Here is a 19,952-nt window from a genome sequence, read left to right as displayed (position 1 = left end):
TAAAATGCATATGCACACGTGTCTGTAAACTTAATAACTTTGGATTGCACCTAGCTCAGCTAGATTTGTACCTACATTCCTTGGACCTTGGAGTTTTGCTGTTCTGTCTGTGTCAGTGTGGGTTTCTACCAGGTTCTCCAGTTTCCTCCCACCTCCCAAAAACATGCTGGTGGTTTGATGACTCAAAAACTTCCCCTAGGTGTGAATGTGTGTGTGATTCCCTGCTATGAACTGATATCCCATCTTGGGTGTATTCCCGTCTTGAGACCTGTGGTCCTGGGAAAGGTTCTGGATCCAGTGTGACCTTGACCAGGAAGGGTTACTGAAGATGAATAAATGAATGAATGAATGTAAGTAAACAATTACTGACTGAACCCTATTGAGAGATTATGCAATTTTTTATGCGATATAGAACCAACTATATGGTAGCTGGGCGTTACAAAAGCGAAAAAGGGACGAGTGAACGTGCATGTAGGAAATACATTTCCCACAAGCCCCAGTCTGACGCTGTCAGCCGGCGGGCAGCTCAGCAGTGCTGCAATCACATGAGCTTTGTTAGTGTAGCTCAGGAGCTGTAATGTCCACTCGTACAGAAAGCCGAAGAAGACCAGCTAACACCGACCACGACAATGAAGGTATCATTATTATTATTTTTTAACGAAAAGCATTTTCTGTTTAAGTTATAATCTGTGGAATGACGACGTTATCGCTGTTGGCTTTAACTGTGGCCGCGTCCCAAACGACAAACTCCACTACTACACTGTAGTGTACAAAATAGTGCGCACCTGTTAACTATGCAAACCTACAGTCTAGCATACTATTCTCACCTGCTGTTTAGTAAGCTAGTATGCTCTCTGCACTTGCTGTACTGTTTGCTTTTTGTGCATTTTTGCATACCACATCTTGCAGATGAATATATATGAATATGAAATATATGCTGTAATTTCACAATGCCTTGACTGTTGTGAGGTTTAGTGTTTTATTGCACACTTCTCTTTTTTTGAAAGAGCTCTGAAACCTCTGGTCTGGTCACAGTTCCCCTTATGTGGCACCTGTAAACATGAGGCACCCTAAATAAAGAGAAGTGAAAGGGTGGTGATGGTGGTGGTATAAGCAATAACATACAGGATCGGTATTTGAGCTGTTCAGTCAGCCTTGGTTATGTGTGACGAACATGTACAAAGCATCCATCCATCCATCCATCCATTCATCCATTCATTCATCTTAAGTAATTGCTTCATTCTGGTCTGGGTCATGGTGTGTCAAGAGCTTATCATGAAATCACTGGGTGTGAGTTAGGAATACACCCTGGATGGGACAGCAGTTCGTCTCAGACCACATTGTGCATGTGTGCTGTGAAATTTCCTGGATTTCTGGATTTCTAATCTGGATTTAAATGTTGAAAAACTGTAAAAAAAAAAACAATTTTGTAGCTATTCCAGCTTTATGTATCTCTAAAGATGGCTGTGGAAATTCTTATTTGAACAGCCTAAAGACTGTTCTTGCTGAAAACAGTTTACACTCAAGTCTCCATCATTCAACGCTCAACAACTTGACTTTGATACTATAGACTTAAAGTTAAAATTGTAATGAACTCAGAAATGACTCAGATGCTCATACTCACATTCCTTTCAACACACTTAGCACTGCTTGACTCTACAATATGCAGTGATGAAAGAGAAATGATTTACAATCACACTATCTGGTGTCACCCAGAAGAGGAAGAGTTCCCTTCTGAGTCTGGTACCACTCAAGATTTCTTCCTCATTTTGTCTCAGGGAGTATTTCATTGCCACCATCACCTCTGGCTTGCTTATTAGGGATAAATTTAAATCTATATCCGGATTTCTGCAAAGCTGCTTTTTGACAATGCCCATTGTTAAAAGCTCTATATAAACGAATATGAATTGAATCTTTAACTGTAACTACTATAATAATAATAATAATAATAATAATAATAATATAGATATCGCTGCTTAAAATTCTAGCACCCCCAATGTAAAAGGCCTTCCTGCGTCCGTGTCGCTGCAATTCTTTCACAAGGTTCTGTGATTATTTGTTAAACATTTGTTTGATTATGGCATGAGTCACAAAGACTTTAGCCCACATCTGAAAGAAAATAATTAACTGGCTGTGTGTTATTTAAGTAGATTGTATTTGTCTATTATTAGAACTTATTTGAGGATTGAACTACAAGAGTCTTTTTGTCAAACTGATTAAGGTAATATCCATAATAGTTGTGGTTGTTTAGATGTGTGTGTTTGTTTCTTATTTTTCTTTACCTGACCTCAGAGCTTTCATGGGACCATGGTAGTTTCAGAGCTTATACTGGTGTTAGTGGTTATCCCTCCGGCTCCTGTTGTGAACATGTGTCTGGAAATGAACAGCAAGTCAGTACCACTGACTGTCACCTGCATTTGCCTTCCTGCCCTTACACACACAAACACACAAACAAAGGTGGGCACGTATTACAATTTTTGTAGTTTTATAGGAAGTAAAAAGTCTTTAGTATAAAGTCTTTACTTTACTATACAGTATATTATTATGTTTGTTTATGGTCATTTTCCACTTTTACTCTCTGTTTGTAGGACATAGCACACCCACAGCTAATGAAACATGGGAAGTAACCTGTGCTAAGACCACTATAAGTGCCGAAAATGAAGTGGAAGCACAAAAACTTGCCAATAATTACAAGGTAGGTGGTTTAATTCAGGACTAATGAGTGTTAGTTTCTGTAAACACCCACTGACCTGGTTTCAGTTCTTAAATGCATTTTTGTGTTTGTGTGTTTCCTCCATGTGAAGTTTGGATTCAGAAAATGGAAAAGCCATGTGACTGAACGACCCTTTGAGGACAGATCAGACGTTGTGAAGGAGCTCTACTCAGAACTCAACGTCATTAAACCAAACATAGGTCAGACTCATGAAAATGATATTAAACCAAACACAGGTTAGATTCACTCAAAATTATTAAACCAAACACAGGTCAGACTCACTAAAGGATATTAAACCAGAGTTTAGGCTCACTCAAAATTATTAAACCAAACACAGGACAGACTCACTCAAAATTATTAAACCAAACACAGGACAGACTCACTCAAAATTATTAAACCAAACACGTGGTAGACTCACTAAAGTATATTAAAGCAAACACAGTTTAGATTCAGTCAATATCATTAAACCAAACACAGGTTAGACTCACAAATTGGTGTTAAACCAAACACAGTTTAGACACACTCAATAAGATTAAACCACAATTTAGACTCACTTAGAATTATTAAACCAAACACAGGCAAACTTACTCAAAATTATTAATCCAAACACAGGACAGAATCACTAAATTATATTATATCAAACACAGGATATACTCAAAATTATTAAACCAAACACAGGTGAGATTCACTAAATTACATTAAACCACACACAGTTTAGACGCACTTAAAATTATTAAATGAAACACAGGACAGACTCAAATTTATTAAACCAAACATAGTTTAGACACACTTAGAATGATTAAGTTAAACTGGATTAAACCAAACTGAACACAGGACAGACTCAGTACATGATATTAATCCAAACACAGGCAAACTTACTCAAAATTATTAAACCAAACACAGGACACAATCACTCAAAATTATTAAACCAAACACAGGACACAATCACTCAAAATTATTAAACCAAACACAGGACAGACTCACTCAAAATTATTAAAGCAAACACAGGCAAACTTACTCAAAATTATTAAACCAAACACAGGACAGTCCCACTCAAAATTATTAAACCAAACACAGGACAGACTCACTCAAAATTATTAAACCAAACACAGGACAGACTCACTAAACGATATTAAACCTAACACAGTTTAGTCTCAGTAAGAATTATTAGGTTTGACTCAATCAACTAGATTAAACCAAACACAGGACAAACTCAGTAAATGATATTAAACCAAACACAGTTTAGTCTCACTCAAACTTATTAAACCAAACACAAGCCGGACTCACTAAATGTCATTAAACCAAACGCAGAACGGACTTACTCACTGACATTAAATTAACTGAAATTCATGTCAGACTCAATCGAAATCATTAAAAATGTACAGATTGGACTCACTTACTATTAATAAACACAAAACAAAGGTCAAGCACATTCAGCATCATTTAAACCAAGCATTGTCTCGTTGAAAAATATCAAACACAGGTCAGATTAACTCAAAATCATTAAACAACATAAATATAAATAAGATTATTTATTTAAAGAAATAAATACATTTAACATAAAATGTAGATATTAGATTTTTTTTTATTATACCATTGTGTGTGTGTTTTTTTAAATAATCTCTCTGTTTTCTTCTGCTCCTCTCTCTGTTTCATCAGGCTCTTTATGTACATGTGGCAATGTGTTGTATATATTTTTATTCGGTTGGTGGATCTCTCTGGTGTACCTTCTCATTGGTATCATGATGTACATCACCATTATTGGCGCTCCTCATGGTAATCTGTGTTTATAACAGTGTCATTACAGCCTCTAAACCTTGTTCATCTTTTTTAAACTAGGTTTTACTTTTTTTTTTTAGGTCTTTTGTGCTTCAGACTGTCCTGTTACTTTCTGTGGCCATTTGGAAAAAAAATACAGAAGGTTAAACTTTTTATAATCATTACATCATTACTCTGTATGTTTTCTTTTGAGAGTAACATTTTCACATCATTTTAAGTGAGGACAGCCATAGATAGGTGCTAATATATTTTACTGAAAGCATTTAATGCCCTACATACTATGAAAATCACAGTATGAAAATCAGGCATGAATTTATCTCTGCTTATCTCTGTGTTTTTTGACTCACTGATAGAATTGAACATACAGTAGAACATGTCAGTACAGAACATACAGTCTGTCAGAATGTCAGAGCTGAGCTTCTCTGTCTCTTCTCTCAGATGAGTGGTCCACTCTCAAATGTCACTGTGAAACTCCGCAATGATTTACTAGGTGAAGGGGATGAAGGGAAGGCAGCCTCCCCCCTCCTGAGGCCCACCACAGCGGTGGAGGACAGGGAGGAATCATCCAGGCCTCCACGGCAGCTCTACTGGGTAGAGTACCAGTTAATAAAGAGTCAAGATTAACACAAAGATTTCTGTATAGACCTCTAGCTTGTACTACCTGGCCCTACCTGTAACTGTTGCTATTAACTTTCAAGGATCATCATCATGTTTCATCAGAATCATGTTTTGATTTCCAGAATCATCTGAGTGTGTATGTGTGGGTGCTGCTGGGATACCCTCCTCTGGTTTTGGCTCATGGCATATTGTGTATACTCTCCTGGCTCTTGGTCGTCACTATCCCTGTGGCCAAAATGAGTATCCGAACCCTGAGCAATGTCTTGCTAATGCCCCCTGAGCAAGTTCTCATAAATGATGCCACTGGGGTGAGACTTCATAAAAATTTACATTTTGCAGTGCTTCATAGTGTAATAGAAGGTAACATACTATGTATATATGTATATATATATATATATATAGAGTTGAGTTGTGACTTATTTTCATACTTAGTAAAGGACAGATATGCTAACTTGGCTTTTATTTTTTTTTTAATTAAAATCTCAGGAAGGCGAAGGTCGAGCCATTCTGTGTTGCTACCATGCAGTGAATATCTACTACTACAAGTACACGGTTGATGGAATCAATGTTTTTGCCGTCAGTATCCTTCTAAATTAAGCAAGTAGAAGTGGCGTGGATTGGAAGGAAGCTTGCTGCGCATGGATGGTGCTTACATGTTACATTCAGTGAATTCTGTGGAAAGACGAATAATTTTTTAAAACTTTTAATCTAGTGTTGGTTGTCACATTTCCCTGTGGGCTTCCTTAGATAACTGTTTCTAGATCTCCTCCCTTTGGTCATTGTTTCTCTGGTGATTGGCTATGTGGACCAGGGCAACCACTTTGTCAGTGCCGAGGTTAAGTTCACTACTGCAATAGGTTCACTAATCCCGTTGTCCTACTATATTGGAATGGGCATAGCCAGGTGAGCAAACACACATACACACACTTTTACACATTCTGTGCAAAAGTCTTAGGCAGCTCCTTATATATAAAACAAGGTTTATATAAATATATGCTCTAAATCATTTTTATAGAGGTTATAGAATTTTTTTCTTTAGGGTATACAATTTATTTATATATTTTTATAAAATACAATATACAGTATTATGTATACTATAACATTTATATATTTCTTTATTATTTTATTTTATTTTATATCTTCTGCATTAGCATCATTATAAAAGTGCAAATTTTAGATTTCCAAAAGATTAAATCTTACAGGGAAATTGTTGTAAGTTATAAAATAAGTAACATATTAAGTAACAGACTGCATTTTTAATAAAACCATCATGGATGCATTGTGGGATTTTACCTACATGCACAGAAGCAAGTCAGAGCCAAAGTCTGCCAAAGAAGAACCGTGGCAGATTTTTGAATATTCTCAGGAAAAAAAAAACATTTTTTTAGCAAATTTACTCATAAAACTGCATGACAGTGTATCTAAGAGAACTGCTGCCTTTTTGGCTCATGCCAAGTACTGATTATTTTAAAATTTGTATTCACATTCTCATTCATTTTTCTTTTCTTCTCACCAACTTTATTTATATGAACATCATTAACATCTGGATATTCATTTTTGTGAAACTGACCTAAAACAATGCTTTCTTTGTCTCTGCCTGTGTTTGTCTGCAGTATATCAGCTCAGAGTAACTTTGCAGTCGGTGCAGTGGTCAATGCCTCGTTCGGCTCTATCACCGAGCTTACCTTTTACATCACGGCCTTGATTAGGGGTCATTACCAGGGCAACAACTGCCTACAGGACATTGTGAAAGCAGCATTGACCGGGACATTGCTCGGATGCATTCTGTTCATCCCGGTACGTGATTCAGTCCAAACGCATCCCCATATAGAGTGCAGTCTTTGATGTTCCTCTTACTCTCTCCCTCTCTCTCTCTCAAATAATGCTAAGGGGATCTGTATGATTATCGGAGGGCTGAAACACAGGGAGCAGAGGTTTAATAGCCGCTCAGCTGGAGTCAGCTCCTCTTTACTTTTCATATCTGTCGGGGGTGAGCACTCCTTCTGTTTCTCTCTCTCTCTCTCACTCTCACTCATTCACTCATTACACATTACACAGTTGTCTTCAGTGATAACAAACACCACTTCTTACACTGATTTCCTATGCTGCCTCATCCTCCTCAGTAAGGTCATATACTGTATATTTCCCATTAGGTTCCCAAGTAAAAGTAATCATTACAAGTCTTTACATTTAAATGTGTAACAGCATTGCTCTGGTTTTTAAACACTGTTTAGACATATTTAGCTAGTTAGCTACTTTGAGCTGCTTTGGTGTCTTCCTAACATTTTTACTGGAGATGTAAGGCAGTATGTATGTATGGAAGAATAATAAATCTGTATTTACAAGAATAAAGAATTAACTGCTCTTGGACACTGAAACCTTCCTTTCTACCAGTACGGTGTACTGTAAGTACAAAACACATTAACAAACCAAAAACATCATAACAAATATGAAAGCACAACAGTTAAAAAAGAAAGAGTAGGTCCTTATTGAACATCACATGCTCGTTGCTGATTGGCTACAGTGTGCGTCAGTCTGAGAGACGGCAGAGCACAGAGATTTGGAGGATGTTTACAGTAATTATGACAGCAAATATGAGCCAGAATGAATCTACTGATTCTTTTATACATGCTTATATGAAGGGTATTCATATGATGTTATTTTAGATATGCTGTCAACTTCGCTAGGCATCAATATGAGTAAGCTAATGCTGAAAACTCTCCTACATGAAGCCAGGTTATTCAGAAGAAAGAATTACTCCTGTCTATACTAACACAAGTAAGTAACTTCACATAAAATCATTTTCATTAGGCTAACTATATGAGAGACTGAAAAAGTTCTATTCTTTTTCTTTGTGATAGTCATACTCCATGTCCAATCAGCAATGAGCATCTGATGTTCATTAAGGACCTCCCCTTACTGTTTTAAGTTAATGTTGATGTGTTATTGATTTTGAAGTTGTGCTTTTGGTTTTGCTGTTATGTTTCTGAGTTGCCACTGTGTTTTTGGTTTGTCAATGCGTTTTGCATTTACGGCCCACTTACTTAAGGTCAAAGAGGGTAACAATTTGGAAACTTGGGTATCAAAATTGTTTCCGTAGCCTCCATTTGTGATTACAATATTTACATCCGACAGCACATGAGAAAAACATGAAACCATACTTTCATCATTTATTGTGATTACTGCCACTTTAATTAAGCCGTATATCTTTCTGTGGTAGGTGTGTTTGCTCCCACACTCTTCTCTAAAGCCTATGGGAATCTGGTGTGTACAAACTGCACTAACTCCACTGGGACCAACGGTAGGAATTGGACTTTCACCTGTAGGAACTGCCACTACGACCTGGTGAGACACTTTCACACACAGCTCATTTATGCCCTTCTTATAATTCTGTTTCACTCTGCCCTGCTGTGTACGATTATTAGCCAGTAGGTGTAAACAGTGCCTAAAAGAGTAAGAACAGCGCTGCTGCACCTTATACACTTGTATCAGCACCACACACCACCACTGTGTCAGTGTCACTGTTGCGCTCAGAATATACCACCACTCAAATAATATCTGTTCAACAGTTGTCCAAAGGTGGTACCTTTCCTTTAAAGGAAAAATCCAGCCTGAATGACTTATTAATCTTTATAATTAACATGTAATCTTCAGTGGTGTCCATGATTTATTTTATAATGAAATTCTGAGTATATATACAGTATATTAAATTATTGCTCCATTTTCACTTTGGTTAACAGTTTCCTACATTACCCACAATGCCATTCATTAACCCATTGCTAGAGGTGCCAGTGGGATTTAGCCGTTGTGTCATTTCTTTCTGAACTGGCAACCCAGTGTATGAATCTGCTTGTAATTTGTGTCCTTTAGTATTATGTTAGCTTCTTACTTTGTTAATCCTCTGTTTAATTCCCTCTCTGTTTCTTCAGAGCGAAAACAACTACAGCCTGTTTCATAGCCATATAGAGTAAGTCATTTATTTTTAGCTCAGTTCACGTTATTCCTAAAGCACCTTGGGATTAAGCAGTGGATTTATCCTTGCTGTCTCACAGACCCCTGGTGTACACAGTGTCAGTTCTGCTGCCGGTGTCCTACATCATCGGCCTTCTGTTCACTCTGAAGACTCATTCACACATCTATGACATTCATGTTGGTGATGGAAGTGGTGAGGTTTCACCTACACCAACAACAAGAGAAAACACTGAACGAGCGCTTTGAAAAACATAGATTTTAGGTTTTAACAATGCACATGCATTATTGAAAGGCTGTTTTGTGTGTGTGTTTGTGTGTGTGTGAGTAGCAGCGGGTCATCTAGGTGCAGTGGTGCACTGGTCTCGCTGGAGAGCTCTGCTCATCATGATCATCGCCACAGTGCTCATGTCCGCCTGCGCTGACCTCATCACAGAGCACATCCAGCCCATACTGAGCCACCCCAACATCTCCCAGGCATGTACTGCAACACCCCCCCCCCCCCCCCCCCCAACACACACACACACACACACACACACACACACACACACACACACACAACTTTAACTCTTTACTTTAACTCTATCCTGAGCCACCCAAAACTCTCACAGTACATGCAGTACACAATCCACTTGCAAATATGTTAATATCATTCAACCAAACCGGGTCTGATTAGAATTTCTATAACATTTGTTATGAGATCAAGTTTACAACACGGAACCATATCGAACACCTCATCAGGAATGTAAGCAATATAATAACTATGATACATTGTTTGCTTTTTGTATTTTCATTTGCCAAAATTAAGCAATAGATAATAGAGGATAAACTCTGTGTTTTATTTAATCATTATGCGTTTCAGGCGTCCAGTTGGCCTGCCCACTTGCTCTTATTTGAAAAATAGATAGCTGCCTTTGACAACCTAAAAGGTTTCATATGAATATGAATTTAAATGGTGATTTTTTAATAAACACACAAATAAGTGACATCAGTGACACAGTAAAAATGTTCTATTATATATTTAGCGCCAAATTACTAATTTTCATATGGGCTCCAGAGTGGCGCAGCGGAGAGAGCAAAACTGGCTGTATGGGTGGGAGGGATGACGTTACATTCTTTCCCCCCTCAAGACTTTGAGCTCTGGTATAGGCGACTGTGACCTCATGTATGTGGAAGAGGGCAGATAGCTCTTTCCACTGAGTGACGCAGCATGCTAGCTAGCAGACAGGAATTTGCAAATGACAAATATTTGGGAGAAAATGGGGTACAAAATCTTTTTGCTTGAATTATATCTATACTCGCTTAATAAACACAATGCAAAAGCTCTGCTCATTTGCATGAAGTCACAGTGCTGTCACTCATTACAATGCATAGGATGTAGCGTAGTGAACTTGCAAGTGGACCATCAGGCATGTACTACATTCACACACACACACACACAGCACAGCCTTCATCCAAACTAGAACACGCAAAGACTATATCTTAGGCATGTACACACAATCAGCACTGTTTTTCCTGTTTTTTTTTAATGTTTGTCTTCATCTTAATTGGATCCCTCTGCTGGTGTCTTAGTACTTTATAGGTGTGACAGTTTTGGCCATGGTTCCTGAAATACCAGAGATAGTCAATGGTATACAGTTTGCTCTTCAGAATAATATCAGCTTGAGGTGAGTCTCTTCCTCAAACACAAGTACATGTTAAATAGTGTACAGCTATTGTGTAACAGTTGGATGTTGGTGTTCCTCTTCTAATCATGCACACATCTAATTTCTAATTTGTTTCCATGTACCACAAGTTTGCCATTTTAATTACATCACTAATTTGCCAGTTTATTAGGTACACCTAATAGGTACAGCTCTTGTCAGCCCCAAACAACCAACACAGGACCAGTGCTAAACAGTTATTTTGTGTGTGTGTGGCACCTCAGCGTCACTGCTGGATTATAAAAACAGTCCTCCAGTGGTTGTGTGGTGAAAACACCAGACAGTGATTAACATGCTTGTGCAATGAAAAAGATGACTAAAATACAGTAGACTAATATGGGAGGGGTATTTAATAAAGTGACTAGTAAGTGTACACAGTGTACACAAAAACCCCAGCAATGATTAGTTCCATCTTGTAACACTATAATATGTGGAAATGTTCAAGAGGCGGTGAATACTAATTCAAGGCACTGTATGTGTACCTGATAAAATGGCCAGTGATGTTCGTCTGCTCTGTGTAACCATCTCACTGCTGTGCGGTTGTGTTTTGCAGTTTAGAGGTCGGGAGCTGCATTGCTGTTCAGGTGTGCATGATTCAGATCCCCATACTGATCCTGTTCAATGTCTTTTACGTAAGTCACTGTGGAAACCACACTAATACAGATGCCTCAGTATGTCATATTAATTTACTCTGACTAAATATAAGGAACTGATTATTCATAAATTGGGCATGATGCCCAACAGAATGTAAAAAAAGCTCATTTCTTCTGTCTTTTATAAACAAAACATGCCACAGCTGTTTTATGAAAAAGTACAGAGAAACTTTTTAGTATTTGGATGAAAGAAATATCTAACAGCCTGGCTTTATTTTTCAGTTTGAAGGGAAACCTGAAAATATTGATGTCCAAAAGAAATTGTTAGACCTCATGGAGAAATATATAAAACTGTATGATTGCAAATTTAAGTTAAAATGAATCAATAGCACTGACACCATGACATTATTGTAAGTTTTTTAATGAAAGTATCAGTGAAGAACGCTATAGAGTTTAGGGTGTCAAATTATTATTATTATTAATTTATTTATTTGAATTATTTTTTATAGGATGTTGGCTTTGTGCTCATCTTCAGTGACCTGCATCTGTGGGCCAGCATCTTCAGCGTCATCCTCGTCAACTACATCTTCATGGACGGAAAGTCTGATTACTTTCAAGGTAAGAGTTAACAAACGTGGGTCATACGGTATAATCTGTTCATTGATCTACCTTTGCCACAAGGAAAGAAATAAAATGGTGATCCCTATTATTTTGATAGTACACACTCTAGGATTTGGTTTATGTTGCATTTTTGTGTATACACAAACTCCATTCCGTCCTGCCTACTATGTCATCATTTTTAATATTAAAATACTATGGTTATGAGATTACATGCTACTAATTGCTACCTTATTGTAGAGTAGGGATTTTTCTAAGCTTGAATCAAGTCTGAAATTTTGAAAGCAACCTGACCAAAACCTAAAGCACTGACCCACAGCACAAACTTTTGAATCTGAACCTGACTAAAATGCAACAAACTTCTGTGCAAACATGACCAAAGACCAGTGACCGAACACATCATCCAAACACGTCATCCAAAATGACACTAACCTCCACAGGTTCTTTCTTCTGATTGTTAAAACTTCAAATGATATCTAAACCTCTTGACTTTCCTTTTGATTGCACTAAATTGTACTTGCTTGAAGCATGGCACTGGTTTATCACACGTCTTTCACACATGTTATAAAATGAACTAAAGGTCAACGATAGTATCAGTGACACTAGTGTGCCATATCACAATGGTAATATCACCCAAAACTTACAATTTTACTCAATTATACTGAATTAGAAATTGCTTGGTATTTCAGAAAGAAATGTCAAGACACAAGAAGTGACACAAAACCTCATCAGGTTATAGAAATATGCAAATTTTGCATATTGAAAGTAGTAAAAACTAATATAATAGTAAATGCAGGGTTTGGACTCCCCTGAAATATTGTCTGCACTTCCAAATGCTTATTTGTGGATGGGTAACATACAGCACATCTTATATAGCTGTCAAATAACATTTCTTTGCACAGTAATTGCACTGTAATGATTTTCACAAAAGGTCATTTAAGTCATTATGATTCCTCCATAATAATCAAACAAATGTGTCCCTTAGTTTGTTTAATCACATTTTATTGGATACCAGCTGCTATGGTGAGAAACAGGGTTAATCAATAGGGATCATCCTTTTTTTCTAATTTCTGATTGAAAGCTACTAATTAACTACAATTTGAGCATAGAGGTATTGAGGTGACAGCTGATGAAGTACCAGAGGTTTACTGCAGGACGAGAAAAAGAAGAGAGATAAAGATTAAAGATATTAATATTGCAAGATTGGATGGAAGTCCTTAAATAAATAAATAAATGAATACCAGCACCACTCCTACTGCTATTTGGCATCCACCCAAAATGTATGAATGTGTCACACTCATCAATTTAACTGTACCTCATCTGTTAAAGAAACTAAAATATGAATCCAAACATCAAATTTGAACCCAACCAAGATATTTGAAACGTAATATCCAAACCCAAAAGCAAATAATCAGATCTTGTCAGATTCTGACAGCCATCTGAAGCCTTGCTGTGAATAGAATTTGCTCCACATCTCTGCAATCTAATAACTGATCCAACGCCTTTGTGCATGAAGAGTTTCACTGTGATTTCTAAACATTACCTGTCTCTCTCTGTCTTTCACAGGTACGGCACTCGTGGTCGTGTATCTCATCCTGCTTGCTCTCTACTTCTTTGCTCCTTCGCCAGAAGGCTGTTAATAAGAAGACTGCTCTCATTTGCACCTCTCCTGTACTAAATCAACATTTAAAGTGCTCCTGCCTTAATACATCATCACATATCTACATTCTGAATTGCTGCTGTCTGATGCACAAAATTAATTACAATGAAAAATTACACACAGGTACAATTAACCATTTGTTTGCATAAATTGTTACTGGGGTTATGTAGTGAGATTTTGTTTCCTACAATGCATTGCACTGTGCTGGATTAGCTGATGGAAGTGTTCTGTATGATAGACAGTGAGGTTATTGGCTCTCTCAGTATGTTACAGTGTTCTGGATTCTTGTCAGCATCTGTGTCACTCATTAAGCTTAGATTTAAACATGAGTGTCGTGTGTGTGTGATCTGCATTTCATAAACAGAAATTTCAATACAGCACCATGGACTTTATTTAGATATGTGCAAATCTGCTGCCAACAGCTCATGGTACAGTTTTGTAAAACTGGTTATTGGTTAAAAACTTCTGCACTTAAGACTGTTTAAGCAATATGATGTTGACTCTTTGTGTGTTTTCTGTCTCATGTGCAAGAGTGCTGGGAAACAAATATGCATCTCTATTTTAAAATATTTTATCCTATGTTATTTATTTTATTTTTTAAATGTTTTTTTAAATCATAGGCTAATATATTCAACTAGTAATGGTGACAAATTGAATAATTATTTTTGTCTTTTGGAATTAAATGAAATTGAGTATAATAAATTAATATCAACAATGATTTTGTGTTTCATGGTGAATTAATGTCTAAAATTTGTTAGCTGCGATTTTGCAAATCAGTATTATGTAAGAGCTATTACATTTTACTTCCATATCCCCCCCTCCTTCTCCCTCTGTCTCATGAGAGGTCTGTAATAATAATTGATTTAGTAAGACCTCCTGCTGCTTATGGAAAATATCCTCTACATCACATTATACGTTAATTATATACCCTTGGACAAATTACTATGTACATAACCATTTACATTTATGGAAAATTGCCAACATACAGCCCATTTAGTGTCTCCAGTACATTTTAATTCAATTTAGGCAAACAGTGTGTTATGTGAAGAAGGTATATTCAGGTCCATAAATATTTCAACACTGATAAAGTTATTGTTATTTTAGCTGTCTACCACAGTATATCGGATATAATTAAATAATGAATATGACCTCAAAGTGCAGAGTTTCCGCTTTAAGTTGAGGGTATTTACATCCAAATCAGGTGAACGCTGTAGGAAGCACTTTTTATATGTGTTCCCTCCCTTTTTAAGGGACCAAAAGTAATTGGCCAATTGGCTGCTCAGCTGTTCTATGGCCAGGTGTGTGTTACTCCCTCATTATTTCACTTACAAGTAAGCAGATAAAAGGTCAAGAGTTGATTTGAGTGTTGCATTTGGAATCTGTTGCTGTTAACTCTCAATATGAAATCCAAAGAGCTGTCACTGCCAGTGACGCAAGCCAGTGAATCACTGGGCTGAAAAATCAAAACAACCCCAGAGAGATAGCAAAAACATTAAGTGTGACCATATACTATGGTAGACACCTTAAACAACAATAACTTTGTCAATGTCCAAATATTCACCATCCTAACTGTATTAAAGAGGAGGATAACTTCAATAGATTTTTTTATATTATTGAACACTTCTTTTCTTTGTTTTAAAATGTTCAAAATTCTAAAACTTTCTTATTTCCAGTTTTAAAGGAAAACAATTTCCCAGATTTTCACTGCAAATACCAGTACATGAAAAGAGTATGTATTTTTATGCATTGACACCAATAAACTCTGGAGGTAGAAAATTGAGAAATGGTCTGATACCAGGTTTTAAACAATCTCAGTTCCACTTGCACTGCAAGTTATAGTATATAGAATTGAAATTTGCACACATTCTCCCACTGCAGCAAGTGAAGTACCTGTTTCACAACCGCAATAACCTAACAAACGTATCTGGTTTGGATAGTCAGGAAAGTTTGACATGGTTTGGAATGAAGCAGTAATTGTCTCATGATTTTGTGCACAGTGCTTTCCATCTCGCCTTTAGGCTGTAGAATTCAGTGCGGAACTGTGGGTTCACCACTGCATAAATGATCGGGTTGGTGAGGGATGTCATGCAGGCAATGGAGACCACAAGGACTTCAACCTCCTGGATGAACTATGAAATAGGAATATTAAGAAGGAACAAGTGTCATTCTATCAAAAAAATATATGAGTAAAGGCTCAAATTTCTGACTGCTGTGAATAAGTTAGTTAAATGTTAGTTTGCTTAAATTTAACTACTTTACAGATCAACCCATCAGACTTGTGTGTTAGTTTGCATATATTTAAATGATAAACAGACTAAGCCATCAGATTTACGTTTGCTTATATTTAACTCGTATACATATTAAGCCATCATGCTTTCACATTAGTTGCTTATATTTAACTCATATACAGATTAAGGAATCAGACTTACTTCCCAAGTCTGGTTTCTGTTCAGAAAGGTGTTCAGGAGCACTGACCCAATCAGTGGCATCCAAAAGACTAGGAAAGTAAGAATGATGTAACCGGAACGCTTGGCTAGCTTGCTCTCTTTCTTCTTGTTGCCTCTGTCCTTATTGGCGAAGGATGGCATCATGCATACTTCTCCCATCACATCCATGGTTTGGCCTGCTGAAGCAGTCTGAGCACCATCTGCTGCTGGAGGAACCTGCTCTGAGTTTGGTTTCTCATCATCTTTTGGAGGATCACCTAGGTTCTCCTCACCATTCTTTAGATCTGTCAGTTCAGTTGTGTGATTGTGCAGTTCTGAAACAAGTGTCACAGGTTGTTGGTTGGTTGCTGCTGGAGGAACCTGCTCAGAGGTTGGTTTCTCAGCATCTTTAGGAGGATCACCTGGATTCTCACCACTGTTCTCCAGATCTATCAGTTCAGTTGTGTTGTGGTGCAGTTCAGAAACAAGTGTCACACTTTGCTGGTTGGGATGTTCAAGTGTCTCTTCTGTTTTGACATCCAAGGTTTTGGTGTCCATAGGAAGAGACTGACTTTCAGCAACAGCTGGCAAGGTCTTTTGGTCCTCAGGATCTCCATTACATGACTTTGTACCATGTGCTGGCCCATTTGCTTCTTGCATGCAATGAGTATCATGAATTTTTTTCAGTGCCACTGGTTCAGTCACAATGGCGACCTTGGCTTCCACAGTTTCCTGCACTTTTTTCTTGTCTTCAGGGACTTTTTTAAAAGGTGGGGCAGAAATGCCCTTGTCAAAAATCTTTCTGTTGTGTGCCCTGACCAGGACGAATATTCGGGAATAGAAGCCAACGATAAGAGCCAAGCACACAGACCAGACAGGCAACAAGACGTAACGTCCAAATGAGCCATATGTCTTTAATGCATCCCAATGCAAAGCTCTACATCGAACATAGACAGAGGAGTCTTTTGTAAACATGACGCACAGAGCTGACACCACGATGGCCACAGTCCAAGTGAGTGGGATCCAGACCTTAACCCGTTTTCGCCGCTCAGCAGTCTTAAATGGATTAGCAACGGCCTGGTGTCGTTCAGCGCTAATGCTTGCCAGAGTGAACAACTGGACACAACAGCTGAGGGAAAATGACATCACCTGGCCATCACAGAGGAGGTCCCCAAGGTCTCTGGTGTTCTTTTCGTTCAAGACGACAACCAGGAGCAACGGACAGTCAGTAGCACATCGCAGCAGGTCGATGACTGCGAGATTAACCAAGAGTGCATTGGTGGAGGTCTGGAGGGATTTCTGATGGTACACAGCATATGTGACGAAAAGGTTGGCCACGATTCCCACAAAAAATGTTACAAGCAACACTGTACAGTTGGTAACCAAGATGGCCACATGGACGTTATTTTGCCATGTATTCTTATTCACTTGTCCCCAAGGATTAGTGAAATTACCAATCATTTCCAAACTGCATTTAGCATATCGACATAGCACCTATTATCGATTATTGCCAATTTCTATTTTCTTTCTTTTCTTAAAGAGGCTACCCAATACTAGTCATAACGAAGCTTCTCCGGTACAACCCTGAGCATTTTTATCTTTTGCTATGTGATAATATTTCTCAAGGAAAAGGTCGAGGGGAGAAAAGTCTTACATTAGTAGTAAATTTTGCAGCATAAAAGTAAATTAGTAGATGTGAACAGACAGGTGTCAATAACAGGTACTCCATTTTTGTAAAATGATCAGATTAAAACATGTATTACCTAAACATTGAATACTTTTAAAACCTAAAACATATACAGTATATACAGTATATAGTAATGTTAACATACCTCAACAATTAGGCTCAGTCTTCTAAATCTCTTATTGTTTAATGTCCTATTGAATTTGAATTAAAAGTATCAATAGTAGGTGCTATGCTTTTAGTTTTTAATCCATCTCTGTTGTTTCCATATTGATTGAGTGAAAACGAAAAAACTCAGAGCAATGTTGCATCTTCAGTTGAGTCTTCTGTCTTTTGAGCAACTGCAAGCGCAAACCATTTCACTTTAGCCCTGAAACTCCATGACAACCACACTGCTTACGTTACACGACCATTTTTCAATTAACACCCTGCCAGGGCACAATCACGGGGGAATTGTTGTTTTTATAAAGTCGATTCGTTAGCACACAGACATTTAAATCCATCCTGGAGCACAGCCAATTACACACAGAGGGGGTAAATTTGATTAGATTATTATTTTTTTCCTTTGATATTGTCATTGGCTGCATATAATAATAATAATAATAATAATAATAATAATAATAATAAGTAATAAAGATTTCTCTTTTGTAACTTTCCTATGTTTTTTGGATAATTTGGCTAAAACCATATTACATGATTTTCATGATTTCACATAGTTGCTATAGTCTCTGGGGAGAATGATATACACTGATCAGCCGTAACATTAAATCCACCTGCCTAATATTGTGTAGGTCCCATTTGTGCTGCCAAAACAGCTCTGCCCCATCGAGGCATGGACTCCACAAGACCTCTGAAGGTGTGCTGCTGTATCTGGTACATAGACGATAGCAGCAGGTCCTTTAAGTCCTGTAAGTTGTGAGGTGAGGCCTCCATGGATCGGACTTGTTTGTTCAGCACATCCCACAGATGCTCGATCGGACTGAGATCTGGGGAATTTGGAGCCCAAGTCAACACCTTGAACTCTTTGTTGTGTTCCTCAAACCATTCCTGAACAATGTTTGCAGTGTGGTAGGGTGCATTATCTTGCTGAAAGAGGCCACTGCCATTAAGAATACCGTTGCCATGAAGGGGTGTACTTGGTCTACAACAATGTTTAGGTAGGTGGTATGTGTCAAATAACATCCACATGGAGGATGTTAGGACACAAAGTTTCACAGCAGAACGTTGCCCAGAGCATCACACTGCCTCCACTGCCTACATCCTGGAGCCATCTCTTCCCCAGGTAAGTGATGCACATGTACACATCGAGCTGTCCACATGATGCAAAAGAAAACGTGATTCATCAGACCAGCCACCTTCTTCCATTACTCCATGGTCCAGTTCTGATGCTCATGTGCCCATTGAAGGCACTTTCGGGGATGTTTAACATTTTTGGAAGGAGTCTCTAGTGTCAGCACTTTATAAGAGTCAGAAGTAAAGCTGTATCTTGTACTAACTTGTACTACATTTTCCAGCACAGAAAAGCTTTCAGAATGGAGGGTTTCTCAGTAACATGACAGATTGTGGGGTTTTATTAATTTCAAGACAGAGAAAAAATAAGAAACTGGTGAGGGAACGACTGTTTATAGCTACTATAACACAAGTGATAACAGGAACTAACTTGTTTTTGGAAGTTCCACAACATGAAATACAGCTGCAAATGGATAAAAGGTGCTACATGTCATTCTTTATTAAATAAATAATTGCAATCATTGACAATTTGCTGTGGTATAAGATGAATAAAACACACTGGGGCATGCTGATATAGGAAAATAATCACTTCAGAGCGGTAATCATATCACCCTGTGATTTATGTAGTTTATGTTATATTTTATTCCTTATTTAATCAATACTTAATAAGACTAGTTATTCTTTTTTCCTGTCTGCAACCACAGAATGGAAAGTTTGACTTTAATAAAGGGGAACGTGGCTATCTTCCAATCTGTGATGACCAATAAAGCAGCTGCAGAGTTTATTACCTGAAATTCAAACAGATATAAAAGTTTAGTGACTTACACTGAGCCTCAGTGCAGCTTATTAAAAGAAAGGAACTCCAGTGTAAATCATAAAAATGACCACAAATTTAACTGTAAACTATAGATGAACTACAATTTTGATACTGATGTGTTTAAGTTAGAAATACACAAATA

At 37.6% G+C, this 19,952-nt stretch overlaps 2 protein-coding genes across 2 annotated transcripts; one reads left to right on the top strand and one right to left on the bottom strand.

Annotated features, from left to right (window-relative positions):
• The first annotated feature begins 486 nt into the window (after positions 1-486).
• cax2 (cation/H+ exchanger protein 2) lies at positions 487-14,363 on the top strand. Its single transcript, XM_026946376.3, has 20 exons — positions 487-635; positions 2,293-2,457; positions 2,589-2,695; positions 2,805-2,913; positions 4,373-4,489; positions 4,573-4,634; positions 4,931-5,083; positions 5,233-5,418; positions 5,597-5,690; positions 5,872-6,013; positions 6,724-6,907; positions 7,001-7,100; positions 8,331-8,455; positions 9,040-9,077; positions 9,163-9,275; positions 9,411-9,556; positions 10,652-10,746; positions 11,336-11,414; positions 11,885-11,993; positions 13,560-14,363. Exons 1-20 carry the CDS (start codon positions 578-580, stop codon positions 13,631-13,633), a joined length of 2,256 nt encoding a protein of 751 aa, XP_026802177.2. The 5' UTR covers positions 487-577; the 3' UTR covers positions 13,634-14,363.
• Positions 14,364-15,642: 1,279 nt separating this feature from the next.
• parietopsin lies at positions 15,643-19,324 on the bottom strand. The gene has a single exon (XM_053235234.1). The coding sequence runs from the start codon at positions 17,538-17,540 to the stop codon at positions 16,065-16,067; it is 1,476 nt and encodes a 491-aa protein (XP_053091209.1). The 5' UTR covers positions 17,541-19,324; the 3' UTR covers positions 15,643-16,064.
• Positions 19,325-19,952: the final 628 nt, after the last annotated feature.

Source organism: Pangasianodon hypophthalmus, chromosome 7 (assembly GCF_027358585.1).
Source record: "Pangasianodon hypophthalmus isolate fPanHyp1 chromosome 7, fPanHyp1.pri, whole genome shotgun sequence".
Taxonomy (NCBI): domain Eukaryota; kingdom Metazoa; phylum Chordata; class Actinopteri; order Siluriformes; family Pangasiidae; genus Pangasianodon; species Pangasianodon hypophthalmus.
This window is presented reverse-complemented; position numbering and strand designations above follow the sequence as displayed.

What these genes read in the sequence shown, in the direction of transcription:
- cax2 (XM_026946376.3), top strand. Translation starts at nt 578, where the DNA reads ATGTCCACTCGTACAGAAAGCCGAAGAAGACCAGCTAACACCGACCAC. An exon ending in CGTCATTAAACCAAACATAG is followed by an intron (nt 2,914 to 4,372) that starts GTCAGACTCATG and finishes CTGTTTCATCAG; the next exon opens with GCTCTTTATGTACATGTGGC. An exon ending in GCCACCCCAACATCTCCCAG is followed by an intron (nt 9,557 to 10,651) that starts GCATGTACTGCA and finishes CTGGTGTCTTAG; the next exon opens with TACTTTATAGGTGTGACAGT.
- parietopsin (XM_053235234.1), bottom strand. Translation starts at nt 17,540, where the DNA reads ATGATTGGTAATTTCACTAATCCTTGGGGACAAGTGAATAAGAATACA.